At 43.8% G+C, this 16,868-nt stretch overlaps 1 protein-coding gene across 2 annotated transcripts in view; it reads right to left on the bottom strand.

The window, feature by feature from the left end:
- Positions 1-16,868, bottom strand: part of cltcl1 (clathrin, heavy chain-like 1) — a 138,219-nt gene that overhangs the window by 12,591 nt on the left and 108,760 nt on the right. For both annotated transcript variants that reach the window (XR_010021242.1, XM_063074136.1), the window contains exons 26-30: positions 8,718-8,867; positions 6,994-7,125; positions 6,299-6,409; positions 1,396-1,566; positions 1,096-1,317 (exon numbers count right to left, since the gene is read on the bottom strand). Coding sequence is in view for 1 of the 2 variants with exons in the window: in XM_063074136.1 (XP_062930206.1) it covers positions 1,096-1,317; positions 1,396-1,566; positions 6,299-6,409; positions 6,994-7,125; positions 8,718-8,867 (786 nt within the window). In the remaining variant the exon portion in view is untranslated. The remainder of the gene's footprint in view (positions 1-1,095; positions 1,318-1,395; positions 1,567-6,298; positions 6,410-6,993; positions 7,126-8,717; positions 8,868-16,868) is intronic.

Genomic DNA, 16,868 nt, shown 5'->3' with positions numbered 1-16,868 from the left:
CGTCTGTTTTTCACCTTAAATGTGTTTTTGGGACTGCTAGAGCCTGTGATTCACAGCCTGGAAATTGTTTTGAGTGATTCAGTGCTTTGCTGGCTCTGAGAAGATTCTGGGAAGTGAGTGTGTACTCGCCAGCCTCGATGTGAAGGAACTTTGAGATGGCACATGAGATGTTTGACTCCATTTCACCATTTACAACGTCCAGTAATGGCCAATTAAAGCGTTGAGGAAGACTGAGACATCGAAGTGAATGCAGAAAGCCAGCAAGGGTTTCAGCGCCGACTGTTTACCTTTTGATCGCTGACAGAGAAGGAGCCTGTGAGTGGCCCATCAATGTGGCAGGCAGGTAGGCCTCTCTGATATTGTAGATAGCGAGATTCCGCGCTTATGGATTGGACTATTGCATTTATGGACTGCGGATTTTTTCAAACATGGTTTCTATATTCTGTGTTTTGAAAAAAAAAAATCGGCTGTTCCTTTTTTGTTTTGTCGTGTGAGGGGAGAGGGGGTTTGAGGATTGATAATCTGTTAGTATTTTGTGTGTGGGGGGTCGAAGTTCCTGTTTTGTTTTGCATAGGGGTGGGGGTGGGGTTGATGATCAGGATGCTGTCCTTTTTTGTACAGGGTGGAGGGTTTGATGTTCCTCTCTGAATGACTTGTTCTTTCTTCATTTTGTGGCTGTCTGGAGAAATACAAATTTCAGAGTTACATATGGATACAGGCTTCGATAATAAATGAACCTTTGAACTTTTATCTTCAGCTTCTGACTCCTTTTCATTCCTCTTAGCTTCACTTCTCGGCTCTTTATTTAGTCTGCGTAGTATTTGTACGTCTGTTTGGACTTTAAAAATAAATGATTGTTAAAAATTAAGACTGCTCACCATTCCTGACTCCTGGAAGAACCCCAAGGATCGGAAGATGACCAGAAATCCGACATGACCAATTAAAGTACTAACCTCGTACTCTTTGGAAGATGGGAGGAAATCGGAGAACCCGAAGAGAATCCACATGGCCATGGGGAGATTGTAGACAGCGGTGGGAATGAACGTGGGTGTCGCACAAGGTTCAAACTTTACTGATATTTAAAAGGTCACTTACTTTGCTGAGGTATTCTCTCATAACTTGAATAAAGTATGGCATCGCAAAGTCCATAATGTTATGCCTCCATGAGAGCTCAAGAACCACGTCTGGCCGTAACAGATCATAGCATGTGAACAGACAAGAGGCAAAGCATTCTTGTTTGCCCTCTTCCAGAAACCACTGTAACAGCTTCTCGGAGAGCTCTGTGTCCTTGGACTCTGCTGCATATTGCATTGCATCCTAGAAAAATTGAGAATTCAGAATCAAGTTTGAAAGTCACAGCTGAACTCAGTAAGTGATACTTGTACGGGTGCTTGCCTTGTATAGACGGTCCTTTTTACACAGCTCCACACTCTGCTTCCAGCGATTGTTACCTTTGTAGAGATAAGCAGCGATGCGCCTAAATTCAATTAGCTCATGCTTTTCTAGGCGCTGAGCAAGGCTGATGTTGTCAAAGTTATCGTATGCATCAATGGATGTACGCAAACCCTGCAGAGAAACAGAACAATCATACTAGATCGCTGGACAAGTCACTGATAAAATTTAGAAGTGTTTATACTTTCTCCCATGATCTGTAGACTATAAAGCCATAAGACACAAAGCAGAATTAGGCCATTCAGCTCATTGACTGGGCTCACTATTCCATCACAGCTGATTTATTATCCTGCTAAACCCCATTCTTCTGCATCCTTCCTGTAACATTGATGATCTTACTAATCTGCACTTTAAAGATACCAAATGACTTGACCTCCACAGTCCCCGTGCCAGTGAATATCACAGAATCACCACCCACTGTCTAAAGAAACTCCTCATCTCTGCTCAAATGGGATGTCCAGAAGACACAAGACACAAGAGGAGCAGAATTAAGCCATTCAGCCCACTGAGTCAACTCTGTCATGGCTGATTCCAGATCCCACTCAATCCTGTACCAGCTTTCTTGCCAGAACTTTTGATGCCCTGACTGATCAGGAAACGCTCAACTTCTGCCTTAAGTATACGCAAAGGACTTGGCCTCCACAGCAGTCTGTGGCAGAGCATTCCACAGATTTACTACTCTATGCCTAAAAAAATTCCTCTCTACCTCTGTTCTAAAGGGTTGTCCCTCAATTCTGAGACTGTGCCCTCTAGTTCTGGATAACCCCCACAGGAAACATCCTCTCCACACCCACCCTATCCAGTCCTTTCAACATTTGGTAGGTTTCAATGAGACACCCCTGCATTCTTCTAAATTGCAGTGAGTACAGGCCCAAAGTTGCCAAACACTCCTCATATGTTAACCTCTTCATTCCCAGAATCATCCTAGTGAACTCTGGACTCTCTCCAATGACAATACACCCTTTCTGAGATATGGGGCCCAAAACTATTCACAATACTCTAAGTGTGGTCTTATAAAGACTCCTTGTTTCATATTCTATTCCCCTTAAAATAAATGCCAACATTGCTTTTGCCTTTTTTACCACAGACTCATCCTGTGAATTAACCTTCTGGGAGTCTTGCACGAGGACTCTTAAGTCCTTCTGCACCTCTGATGTTTGAACATTCTCTCATTTAGATAATAGTCCACACTATTGCTCCTTTTACCCAAATGCATTATCATACATTTCCCAACACTGCATTCCATCTGCCACATTTTTGCCCATTCTTCCAATTTGTCTAAGTCCTGCTGCAATCACATTGCTTCCTCAGCACTACCTACCCCTCCACCTATCTTCGTATCATCCGCAAACTTTGTCACAAAGCCATCAATTCCATTATCTAAATCACTGACAAGCAATGTGAAAAGTATCAGTCCCAATACTGAGCCCAGTGGAACAACACTAGTCACTGGCAGCCAACCAGAAAAGGCCCCCTTTATTCCCACTGCCTCCCATCTATCAGCCACTCTGTTATCCACGCCAATATCCTTCCCGTAATGCCATAGGATTTTTTCTTGTTAAACAGCCTCATATGTGGCACCTTATCAAACACCTTCTGAAAATCCAAGTAAATGACATCCACTGCCTCTCCTTTCTCCACAATGCTTGTAACTTCCTCCAAGAACTCTAACACATTTGTCAGGCAAGATTTCCCTTTATAGAAACTATGCTGACTTTGACTTATTTTACCATTAGTCTCTAAGTACCTTGAAACGTCACCCTTAATTATAGACTCCAACACTTACCCATCTACTGACATTAGGTTAACTGGCCTATAATTTGCTAACTTTTGTCTTCCTCCCTTCTTAAAAAGTGGAATGACATATGCAATTTTCTATTCCTCCGGAAACCTTGCCAGAATCAAGTGATTCTTGAAGGATCATGACCAATGCACCTGTTATCTCTTCAGCAATCTCTCTTAGGACTCTGCTATGTAGTCCATCTGGTCCAGGTAACTTATCCACCTTAAGACCTTTGAGCTCGCCTAGCACTTTTTTCCTTTGTAATAGCAACGGCACTCAATCCTGCTCCCTGACACTCACAGACCTCTGGCACACTGCTAGTGTCTTTCACCGTGAAGACAGATGCAAAGTACTCATTCAATTTATCTGCCATTTCTTTGTCCTCCATTAATACCTCACCAGCATCATTTTTCAGTGGTCTAGTATCAACTCTAACCACACCTTCCCCCCCCATTCTTCATATAACTGAAAAACTTTTTGTATCTGCTCTATATTATTGGCTAGTTTGCCCTCATATTTCATATTTTTCCTTCTTATAGTTTTTTAGTTGCCTTTTGTTGGGTTTCAAAAGCTTCCCAATCATTCAACTTCCCACTCACCTTTGCTACCTTATATACCCTTTCCTTGGCTTTAATGCAGTCCTTAACTTCCCCTGCCGTTTGAGAACTTAATTAGGTGCTGCTCGGCATGTAATTGTCGGCCCAGATCAATGCCGTTTGCCAATTGCATCGCCTTTGACCTGGGCCGACACCTAATTAATTAGCATGTTTATTTCAGCTTTTTTCTTAAAGATGTGCTGTGTGCCTCCCGGCTACTGCTGCATTCTTCGCGAATCAGTACAGTATCTGTCCATGGCCTGGGTGTTGGGGTGGTGGGACACTGGGGTGTCATCTCATCGTCTGATTCCATTAGAGCAAGCAGCTCATCTTCTATGACTGCCCGCCTCGATGTTGAAGGTCGAGGTTCGTCGTCTGCTGTGGCTGATATGGAAGGCTTGCTTGACTGCTGAGCCTCGTGTATTTTTCTATCATACAGTTCTTTGTAAGGACTCAAACCATCTTGCAAATATCCCCTAAACCTACGTACCCTTTCAAAATTAAAGTTGTACTTTATCATTGCAGCGAAAATCTCTCGCAGTTGCTTCACTTTTGCTACTGCATTCAGTTTTGATTGTTATCCTTTCCTCTTCCAATTGCATCAGCTCTTCATCTATCAGTTCTTGGTCATGGGATGCCAAAACCTCTTCAACATCACCTTCGTCAGCTTCCACAAGCCAAACTCACTTAGTCCTTACTTCGTTCACCACGATCGAAACACTTAATTATGTCTAGTTTTACGCTAAGTGTAACACCCTTACGAGTTCTTTTTGGTTTTTACGACACCATAGAACTCATCTTGCAAACGGCTGCTCACAGGCTCGTGTTAAAGCAATGCTGCTCCGAATCCAGGGAGAGCAGCTGCTTGGGGGGCGCGCTGCCTTTTATCGCACGCTGAATTTTCTTCGTAACAGTGAAAACACCTTCTGGAAGCGAAAACAGGGTACTAATGTAGGTCTTTCGTAACAGTGAGGTTTTGAAAAGCGGGGGACACCTGTACATCTCCAACCCCACCCCAGGACAGAAGTAGCAGGATTATAAAGTGAGTCCACGCTCATGGAGGATAGTGCACGGATGAGACTGCACAGGAAGAGCAAGCATCTCCACCCAGCCACTCACTTTCTTAGATAATCTACTCAGAATGCTCTGTGCAGTCTAACCAATGCCTCAATGTCTCAAATCTCATTAGAAATGCAATTTCTAATGAGATAAAGCTCCTCTGCACAAGCTTTAGGTCATGTAAATAAATAGACCATTGATGGCTAAAGGGGAAGAACATCTTTTATGCGTAGAGTTAAACATCCTTCCAAGAGATTTTACCAATCAGTTATGCAGTATATAATATAGGACAACCTTGACCCAAGGTTGTAAACTCTTGCCACTATTCCCACGCCATACGAGACACTGATTATAACCAGCTCAGTTGGGAATGTTCTTATTTTAGTAGTAGGAAATTCAACCAGAATTGAGAATTAGATCGCAGTTTCAGGACCAGTGCCTTTGCAGTAAACAGGAGCAGAGTAAAAGATGCGTGATTTACCAGAACAGGGATTGAACAGGCTGGCATAAACAGAAGAGATCCTGCAGATGTTGGAAACCCAAAGCAACACACAGTTGAAACTCAACAGGACAGCTGGTAAATTAAAATTTTAAGTAATGAAATAAATTTGTAATTGGGAACATGCATTGCTTAATCAAGTCAAGAGTAACACACACAAAATGCTGGAGGAACTCAACAGGTCAGGCAGCATCTATGGAAATGAATAGACAGTTGACATATCAGACAGAGACCCTTCTACAGGAGTGGAAAGGAAGAGGGAACTTGCCAGAATAAAAAGGTGAATGGAGGGGAAGGAGGCCAGCTGTAAGGTGATAGGTGAAGCCAAGTGGGTGGGAAAATTAAAGGGCTGGAGAGGAAGGAATCTGATAGGAGAGGAGAGAGGACCATAGGAGGAGGAGAAGGGTGAGGTGATAGGCAGGTTGGAAGAGGTGAGGGGCCAGAATGGGGAATAGAAGTGGGGGGGGAGGAGGGGAAGAGAAATTATTTTTTAAAACCGGGAATCAATATTCATGCCATCAGTTTTGAGGCTGCCCAGACAGAATACAGGGTGTTGCTCCTCCAGCTTGAGGGTGGCCTCATCTTAGCCCAAGAGGCAGCCATGGACTGACGGTCAGAACAGCCTGGTGATCTTTTCAAGAGCAGAAGCTTGAAGAGTGATTCAGATTAATGCAGATTGGTGGGGAAGTGTGCAGGGGTGAAGGGTGGTGCAGGCAAGATCAGTAAACATAAACCAGCCCCTAATAAATCCAATAGGAGAAGCTTTGCTAATTGCAGGGAGAGGCTGAAGTGAACTGTTGCATTTGGAGGGAGGATGGATATGGTCATGGAGTAATGAATCACCACGAGCAGTAGTTTGCATTACATATTCCTTGGAAGTTTAACAAGTAGGACAGCATTGCCACATACCTGGTAATCCTCCTCTTCGGTAAGCAGGTTATTCAGCGCTTCATTCACTGACTTATTATTGTGATTCTGAACTGATCTTAAGTATGGCTTAATCAGCGGCAACTGGCCCACCTGTAATCAGACAGAATACATTCAGTCTTGTACCATTAGAAATGTTTTCAAAGTTCAAATTACATTTATGATCAAAGGATGTATAAATTATACAACCTTGAGATTCGACTGCTTACAGGCTGCCACAAAACAAGAGAGCCGAAAGAACCCAATTAAAAAAAGATCAATACACACCCAGTGCGCAGAGAGAAAAAAACACAAATCGTGCACACAATAGTAAGAAACAACAGCATTCAGAATGAAAATGAATCCTAAGAGACAAAGCTCAGAGCAGGCCCATAGCTTCAGTTTCAGTTCATTACAGTAAGGCATATCACCATGAAACTTGCAGACATGAAGCCTGGAGCAGCCAGAGCAGCCTCACAGCTTTGGTGCTGAGAGGGAGTAAACTTCGCAGAACCAGCCCCACCCTTGCCTCCGGTACCGACCATCTGCCTTTTCAGTCCACCTGGCCTGGGTGTTTCACTTGTCCAAATACTGGCTCTTCCCCTGCACTAGGACCCAGGCCCCATGCTTTGGGCCTGGTCCCAATGCCACGTTCCAGCCCGTACAGAACTTACCAAATTGTCCAAGTAGTGGCTCACCTTGCTGAAAAAGGTGACTGCCCTGGTATGGTCCAAGCGTGGTGACAATACCATCAGGAGATCATTGATTAACAGTGGCTTGAAGTCCAAATAGAACTGTAGGGCCTTATAATACAACTCCACATTGGCAACCTGAGGGAATAATTCAAGTGATCACTACCTAGTCAAGGTTAAAAAGTGAACATGTCTCGCATTGAGAATATCATGACAACATTCTTAGGAATGGTTCTGATACATCATAAAGGACTGGAAATTAAATGTAGCAGCTGCCAAGTCATCAAAATAGACAAGTAGCAAAGTACAACACAGAAAAAGGCCCTTCATCCCATCTAATCTGTGCCAATCCATTTAAACAGTCTACTCCCAGTCATGGCCCTACTATCCACGTACCTATCCAAACTTCTTTTAAATGTTGAAATCAAACTCATACACCATTTGTGCTGCCAGTTCGTTCCACATTCTCACCACTGAGTGAAGTTTCCTATCATGCTCCCCTTAAACATTTCACCTTTCACCCTTAACCCATGACATCTAGTTGCAGTCCCATCCAACCTGTGAAAAAAGACCGCTAGCATTTACCCTATCTATACCCCTTATAATTTTGTATACCACTATCAAATCTCCTCTCAATCTTCTACGTTCTAAATAATACAATCCTAACCTACTCAATCTTTCTCTTTTTAACTCAAGTCCTCCAGACTCAGCGACATTCTTGTGAATTTTCTCTGCATCCTTTCACCTGGTTTTCATCTTTCCTGTGGGTAGGTGACCAAAACTGCACACAATACTCCATATTAGGCCCCACCAATGTCCTATACAACTTCAACATAACATCCCATCTCCTGTACACAACATTTTGATTTATGGCCAACTTGCCATTAGCTTTAAAACATAACACAACAGGCACTTCGGTCTACAATGTTGCACTAAGTTTTTAATCTACTCTAAGATCAATCTAACTCTTCCCTCCTACACCATCCCTGGCAGGGTGTTCCATGTACCACCGCTGTAAATAGCTTACTCTCTGATATCCCCTATTCCACCAGTCACCTTCAAATTATGCCCCTTTGTATTAGCCACTTCCATCCTGAGAGAAATCCCTGGCTGTACACTCGATCCATGCCTTTTTGTATAGCATTACCAACAAGATTGGTTCCTTAAGGTTGTAGTAGCTGGAGATGGTAATGGGGGCAAGCTCCCACTTCCTATTAAATGTTGCCAATGGTGTGCGCCTCAAACAGTCTCTGACAACCAAGTCCAGCTCCCTGCTTTCATGTGTGGCTTAACTACTAAGCTCAGCTGAACCATTTCTACTGACAGGAGAAGGGGCAAAGGCAGTTTACCGGCTCCTTAAGACCAGTTGCTTTGGGCAGATGGGGTGTCAGCTGTGGTTGGCAGCTCATTTAGGAGAAGAGACACTTTAATCTCAAACCTCTTCTGCCTTGCGAGTAAAACCAGAGGGAAAAGTCCTGAGCTGGAGTCCTTAAGGCAGTCCTACGTTGAGTTCAAGGCTGACTGGCAACACCTACAACGCTGCTGATACCAAACTTTATCAGTCAGTGGTATTCCTTTGGGTTCATCAGATGCGTGGTGAGGGGAGGGAGCTTGCTACATGGGGAGCATCCTGTACTGTCCAGGCTTGCAGATCTAGACAGTTAGCATGCAACATCCATGGTCAACCCCAACCGATGGAGAACTCAAAAGCAAACAAGATTAGTAAATACCTTTGCTATAATATCTTTGTACTGTCCTTCCTTCCAGGCATCTGTGGGGTGATTCATCATGGTGATGACAGCATTGTCATACTCTTCGTATTTATCATACAGGAAGACCAGCTCAGCCCACAGATGGGCCTGCTCAGCAGCTCGCAGAACCTAGAGAACAGGCAGAACCAAGCACCGTGTAAAAGGAACCACTCCACTTCAAAAAGATTCCAAATAAACTGCTTCAAAACAAGGTTCTAGATACAAATCGTATTATTGTTGTACATGTGCTGAAATACATTAAAATCCTTATTTGACATGCCACCCATACAGAAAATCTCATCAGATCAGTGCACTGAGATAGCACATGGGAAAACAATACCAGAATGTAGAATAAATTGTTACAGATAAAGTGCAGATTGTGGAATGGTAAGCATCAGAGACCCGGGTTCAATTCCCGCTGCTGTCTGTAGGAGTTTGTACGTCCTCCCCATGATCGCGTGGGTTTCCTCTGGGTGCTCTGATTTCCTCCCACAATTGTAGCAGTTGCCAGGTCCCATGATTAGGGTTGCTGGGTATTTCAGTTTGAAGGGCTAGAAGAACCTATTCCATGCTGTATCTCAACAAATAAATAAATAAAGGAGCAAGGCCACGGCAAAGTAGATTGAGGTTATTACGAGTCCATCTTACCATACCAGGTCAATTCAATAGCCTGAAAACAGTGGGATAGATGCTGTCAGTAAGCCAGGTGCAACGTACTTTCAGGCTTTTGCATCTTCTGTTCAATGGGACAAGGGAGATGAGAGAATGCCTAGGGTGGGTGGGGTCTTCGATTATACTGGCCATGTTATTGAGGTAGCAAGTTACGGCTTTTATAAATGGTCTTAAAACCAGAAAAAAAAATCCTTGTGTTAACAACAGCTGTGGAAAGAAATTAATGAAATTAAAGCTTACAAAAGGTTCAGAGAGCTGGGTAATGTCAGAGATCTAGAAGATTATAAGGCTAATAGGAAGGAGTTTAAGAAGGAAATTAGGAGAGCCAGAAGGGGCCATGAGAAGGCCTTGGCAGGCAGGATTAAGGAAAACCCCAAGGCATTCTACAAGTAAGTGAAGAGCAAGAGGATAAGATGTGAAAGACTAGGACCTATCAAGTGTGACAGTGGGAAAGTATGTATGGAACCGGAGGAAATAGCAGAGGTACTTAATGAATACTTTACTTCAGTATTCACTATGGAAAAGGATCTTGGTGATTGTAGTGATAACTTGCAGCAGACTGAAAAGCTTGAACATGTAGATATTAAGAAAGAGGATGTGCTGGAGCTTTTGGAAAGCATCAAGTTGGATAAGTCACTGGGACCAGATGAGATGTACCCCAGGCTACTGTGGGAGGCGAGGGAGAAAATTGCTGAGTCTCTGGCAATGATCTTTGCATCATCAATGGGGACGGGAGAGATTCCGGAGGATTGGAGGGATGCGGATGTTGTTCCCTTATTCAAGAAAGGGAGTAGAGATAGCCCAGGAAATTATAGACCAGTGAGTCTTACCTCAGTGGTTGGTAAGTTGATGGAGAAGATCCTGAGAAGCAGGATTTATGAACATTTGGAGAGGTTAGGAATTATAATTAGGAATAGTTAGTATGGCTTTGTCAAGGGCAGGTCGTGCCTTACGAGCCTGATTGAATTTTTTGAGGATGCGACTAAACACATTGATGAAGGTAGAGCAGTAGATGTAGTGTATATGGATTTCAGCAAGACATTTGATAAGCTACCCCATGCAAGGCTTATTGAGAAAGTAAGGAGGCATGGGATCCAAGGGGACATTGCTTTGTGGATCCAGAACTGGCTTGCCCACAGAAGGCAAAGAGTGGTTGTAGACAGGTCATATTCTGCATGGAGGGCAGTCACCAGTGGAGTGTGTCAGACATCTGTTCTGGGACTCTCACTCTTAGTGATTTTTATAAATGACCTGGATGACGAAGTGGAGGGATGGGTTAGTACAGTTGCTGATGACACAAAGGTTGGAGGTGTTGTGGATAGTGTGGAGGGCTGTCAGAGGTTACATTGATAGGATGCAAAACTGGGCTGAGAAGTGGCAGATGGAGTTCAACTGAGATAAGTGTGAAGTGGTTCATTTTGGTAGGTCAAATATGATGGCAGAATATAGTACAGGTCGACCCTCACTAATCGGGCACCATTGGGACCTGAGGAGTGCCGGATTAATGAAAATGCCGAATTACAGAAGGATCACATTAAGTATAATCAGTGCCGGATTATCGAAGGAACCGGATTACAGGTAGTCAGATCAGTGAAGGTTGACCTGTATTAATGGTAAGACTCTTGGCAGTGTGGAGGATCAGAGGGATCTTGGGGTCCGAGTCCATAGGGCGCTCAAAGCAGCTGCGCAGGTTGACTCTGTGGTTAAGGCGGCGTACGGTGTATTGGCCTTCATCAATTGTAGAATTGAATTTAGGTAATGTTGCAGCTATATAGGACCCTGGTCAGACCCCATTTGGAGTACTGTGCTCAGTTCTGGTCACTTCACTACAGGAAGGATGTGGAAACTATAGAAAGGGTGCAGAGGAGATTTACAAGGATGTTGCCTGAATTGGGAGCATGCCTTATGAGAATAGGTTGAGTGAACTTGGCCTTTTCTCCTTGGAGTGACAGAGGATGAGAGGTGACCTGATAGAGGTGTATAAGATGATGACATGCATTGATCGTGTGGATAGTCAGAGGCTTTTTCCCAGGGCTGAAATGGTTGCCACATGAGGACACAGGTTTAAGGTGCTGGGGAGTAGGTACAGAGATGTCAGGGGTAAGTTTTTTTACTCAGAGTGGTGAGTGCGTGGAATGGGCTGCCGGCAACGATGGTGGAAGTGGATACGATAGGGTCTTTTAAGAGACTTCTGGATACGTACATGGACCTTAGAAAATCGAGGGCTAGAGGTAAGCCTAGTAATTTCTAAGGTAGGGACATGTTCAGCACAAGTTTGTGGGCCGTAGGGCCTGTATTGTGCTATAGGTTTTCCATGTTTTTTTTCTATGTTTCTATGTCAAAAACTTCTGTTAGAATTGGGAATGGGAATGGGAAGTGGTGGAAGGACTGAGAGAACCAAGTGTGAGGTCAGGGATATTGAGAGATGACAAGTTTTTACAGATATACTGCGGACAGCATTCTAACTGGCTGCATCACCGTCTGGTATTGGGGGATGGGGGGTGGTGGCTACTACTCAGGATCAAAGTAAGCTTCAGAGAGTTGTAAAATTAGTTAGCTCTTTCACGGGCACTAACCTCTGTGGTATCCAGGACATCTACAAGGAGCAGTGCTTCAAAAAGGCAGTGCTCATCATTAAGGATCCTTATCATTGCCTCAATTGGGAAGGGGGTACAGAAGCCAAAGGCACACACTGAACAATTCAGGAACAGTTTTTTCCACTCTGCCATCAGATTTCTGAATATATATATAAAAACCACACACATACACACACTAAAAGTAATTCTTCTTTTCCCTGTCATCTTGTATTGCATTGTACTGCTACCACAAAGTTAACAAATTCCATGACATATGCCAATATTAAACCTGGTTCTGATTGATAGGTTAATGAGAGAACATGACTAAGGATTAAAAGTGAAAAATAGATCTGCAGGAAATTGAGGCCACGTTAATGGAGCTAAAGCACAAAATTATCAAGTTCTGATGCAGATAAAAAGATAACTCAAGTTGTAAATTCAAGGGGTCTGCAAAGCTTCGATGTGCTGTTTTGCAAGTTTAACATTACAGATCAGAGTGAGAGACAAGCAACAGGAAGCCCAGCAAAGAGTCACCCAGTTTCTCCAATACAGAATGGAAGTGCAGCAGAATCACTTTTTCACCGGAAGGATGAGTTGGATTTCTGGTTGGTGGGAAGGGAAGGGCTGAAAAATATGCATGGGTAAGTGCTCTAAGGACAGAGGCTGCTGGAGACAGATCATCACCATCACGCATGATGTGGATGACCATGATCTTTCCATGACCACAACTGTTTTTGGCAAACCTTTCGAAAGAAGTGATTTGCCACTGCCTTCTTCTGGGCAGTGTCTTCACAAGATGGGTGACCCCAGCCATTATCAATACCCTTAAGTGATTTACTACCTGGCGTCAGTGGTTGTATAACGAGGATCTGTAATATGTACCAGCTGTTCATATGACCATCCACCACTTGCTCCCATGGTTTCACGCGACCCTGATCGGGTGTGGGGGCTAAGCAGGTGCTACACGTTGCTCAAAGGTGACCTGTAGACTAACAGAGGGAAGGAGCACCTTACGGTTCTTCTGGAAGAGACACATCTCTCCACCCTGCTACTCATGGAGACAGAGCAGCAGACGAAGAAACACAAAGGAACATGAAGGCTGTGTACTGCAGGAAATGTCCAGCAGTTCAAATGGTGGCCTTCACTTTTTAAAACCCACTAGTGCTGTATAAAGGATGTCATAGTATGAGCACAAAATGCAGTCACTGCACCCTGTCTGTTGGTGGCTCACCTTTTCCTGGACAGCCCCATGAATTTATTTTTAATACTCATCCAATTCCTCAAAATGTTAGTATTCCCAAACATTTTTGGGGAAACTACTGCAAACTAGATCGTAAATATTTCCTTTTGAGTACTGGCTCATTTGGCAATTCTTCTTTCATGGAAGTAGGCAAGCATTTGTTGTCCAATCATGAATGCCATCAAGTCTAGTGCTTGAAAACAGCTGATCATCCTGCTGCTGTTAGAGTGGAATCACAGGTCAAGCCAGTGTTGCACAAGAGATTCTGTGATGCTAGAAATCTTCAGCAATACACACAGAATGCTGGAGGAACTCAGCAAGTCAGCCAACATCTATGGAAAGGAATAAACAGTTGTTTCAGACCAAGACCTTTCATCAGGGCACTGAATCCTAATGAAGAGGCTCAGCCTGACTGATTATCAAACCATGTTAGGCACAGACTTAATAAACTGTTATTAATTAGGAATTAAATACAAATTCACCACTTAATGGAACGTGATGCAAATCAATGCTCCCAAAACCATTAAGGCCAATAACATCGGACAACAAAGAATTTGCCTCCTGAAGAGTGGTGATAACTGGAGAGTCAGTGACAGCCTGGAGAGAGGGTAACCAGGGCAGAATGGACTGGCAACCCAATCTGTGTCCTCAGAGGAGGACCCCCACAAAAGCTATGATGAATCAAACGGAAAGATACCCCCAGGGGTGCCTGAGAAGGGGGTGAGGGGGGGAGGAGGATGAGCACCCCAGTCAGACTGACACAACGGCATCAGATCCAGGCAACGAACAAACGACTATGAGGAAGTAGTGTGCATGTGACAAAATCTTCAAGAACGATCGCAGCTTGAAAATCCACCAAGCGAGGATGAAGCGTTTGGCGGGAGCAGGAGCAGCACAACGCGCAGGTGTCCAACCTGGTGAGACGAAGGAGGTGCCAGGCCTGGAGTCACCCCATAGTGTCCAGAACCTCCAAGTGTTGCAAACTAATCCCTCTAACGTCAAGTCTAACAGGAAGCAGATCAAATGGCCTGCAGCTAACATGACTTCACTGTGGAAGCAGTTTGATGAAGACGTCAACCAAATTCTGGAGGCAACAGCAAAGGGAGGGGTCGATAGGAAGCTGCAAGCCATGACAACAATCATTGTCAGCATCGCAGCTGACTGGATGGAGAACGAGGTGTCTCCCAGTGGAGGTTGGTTGTAGGAGATTCGCAGCCCGTTCCTTAGCCAGAGCCTCAGCAATTTGGGCATCGAGGGAGAAAGGAAGAGGAGAGCCACCTGCAGTACCACCGATGTTGCAAAGAGGGCCTCAAGATGGCTGTGGCTCAAAAGAGGGAAGCCATGGAGTCGTAAGTAGCTAGCCATCTGGACACAGGCTGGGGTCTGATCAGCCCCGGCTGGGTCACCTGGAGGAGGGTGTATGATGTTGAAAGACCCGAAACACCTGATGATTCCAGGAACATCACTGAAGATGTGTCCAGAGGCATCAGTAGATGCATATACACAACAGTGCATCTTATGGATTGCAGGCTGCTGATCATGAAAATCACCATGAAATTTCCCTATCACACGTTTTCTTTTAATTTGCCTATACTGGTTATATCAATTCATAATTCAAGTCGAATAACTTTTGCCAAGGCGGCATTTTTGTTGGTCCACAAATCAAATGGGAAGAACTTCTAGTAGGAACAGAGAAAAATCACATGGAAGGCTTTTAAGGATGGGGTTGAAAATTTTCTTGGCAACTACAGAGCACCAAACTACGTGCAGCTGGTGATAACACGCTTCAAGTATACAAAACCATGAAGTGCAACATGTCACTAAAGATTCATTTTTTGCATTCCCATTTAGACTTCTTCCCTGCAAATCTTAGCACTGTCAGTGACGACCATGGTGAAAGTTTCACCAGTACATTGCAATCATGGAGAAACGGTATCAGGGCAACTGGAATCCATCAATGCTGGCTGATTAGTGTTGGAAGTTTAAGCGAGAAGCTTCAGATACTGAGTACAAACGCAAATCATTATCAAAACATTTTTAGCTTAGTTGAACTATTGCAAAGCATCAGCACTTATGCAAAGGAGCTGGTTGTGGACTACAGGAGGAACGAAGACAGGTTAGTCCCTACTGACATCAATGGATTTGGGGTTGAGAGGGTGAACAGCTTTAAATTCCTTGGTGCAAGCATCACCGAGGATCTCACGTGGTCTGTACATATCAGCTGTGCAGTGAAAAAGGCACCACAGCGCCTCTTTCCAAGTTTGGTATCAGCCCCCAAATCCTAAGAACCTTCTACAGGAGCACAATTGAGAGCATCCTGACTGGTTGCATCACTGCCTGGTATGGGAACTGTACTTCCCTCAATTGCAGGACTCTGCAGAGAGTGGTGCAGACAGCCCAGCGCATCTGTAGATGTGAGGTTCCCACTATTCAGGACATTTACAAAGATATGTGTGTGTTAAAAGGGCCAGAAGGATCATTGGGGACCCAAGTCACCCCAACCACAAACTGTTCCAGCTGCTACCAACAGGGAAATGGTACTGCAGCAAAAAAGCCAGGACCAACAGGCTCCAGGACAGTTTCTTCCACCAGGCATCAGACTGCTTAATTCATGCTAACATAACTGTATTTCTATGTTAGATTGACTATCCTGTTGTACATACTATTACAAATTACTATAAATTGCACATTTAGATGAAGTTGTAACATAAAGAGTTTTACTCCTCATGTATAAGGATGGAAGCAATAAAGTTAATTCAATTAAATGCATTATATTCAATAAAAGTTCATTTCTTGCTTCTCTAAATTCCTATGTGACACATATTGTCAAATTATATTTGTGTTCAACTTCAAGCAGTCTATCATAAACTAAAAACACTTGAGGAAGCAACACTTTTGAAAAAGTTTGTTGTGCAGTGTAATTTGATCACTGCTCCATTTGCAATATCTCATTACGAAATACTCATAAACCAATTTTCTTTGAGCACTGAACCAATACAAGCTTGACTGGCAAATGCAAATAAAGAACGTACACACAACTTCTATATAGACCCTTGAAACTTTACATGAAGTCTTGTGGAGCAGCTTAAGAACAGCAACACAAAATACTGGAGGAACTCAGCAAGTCAGGCAGCATCAGTGGAGAGGGATAAATAGTTGATGTTTCAGGACAGAGGAACAGCAACCTGGGTTCAATCTTAATTTCTGGTGCTGTGTAGATCTTCCACATTCTCCCTCTAACTGCTTGGATCTCCTGCCACTTAGCAAGGACCAATATGTTAATATGGTGGTTGTCCATGGTGTCCAATAATGACAGGAAACCTTTGTGCAAGATTTTTTAAAGTGGAACAGGCGCTGCACTTGGGCAGTTCCACTTTCGATTTCTGAAATCCAGATACAGTGGTCACTGTTGAGTTCTGTTCGTTTGGGCTTTGTGGTATTTAGTAGGCATGCACGCGGGGGGGGGGGAGGGGGTATTGTGGGTGAAAGATGGCAGTCCTTATGTATTGAAGGTTGATGATGAAAGTAAAGTTGAAAAAATGATAGAAAAACTCATCTTTGAGCGTTAACAGTCACAAATACAGTCTTCCCTGGTGCGGTGAATGACCAAGACTTCTTCTATGGCTCGTCACGTCTTTGTTC

The sequence above is a fragment of the Mobula hypostoma genome, chromosome 21, assembly GCF_963921235.1.
Source record: "Mobula hypostoma chromosome 21, sMobHyp1.1, whole genome shotgun sequence".
Lineage (NCBI taxonomy): Eukaryota > Metazoa > Chordata > Chondrichthyes > Myliobatiformes > Myliobatidae > Mobula > Mobula hypostoma.
This window is presented reverse-complemented; position numbering and strand designations above follow the sequence as displayed.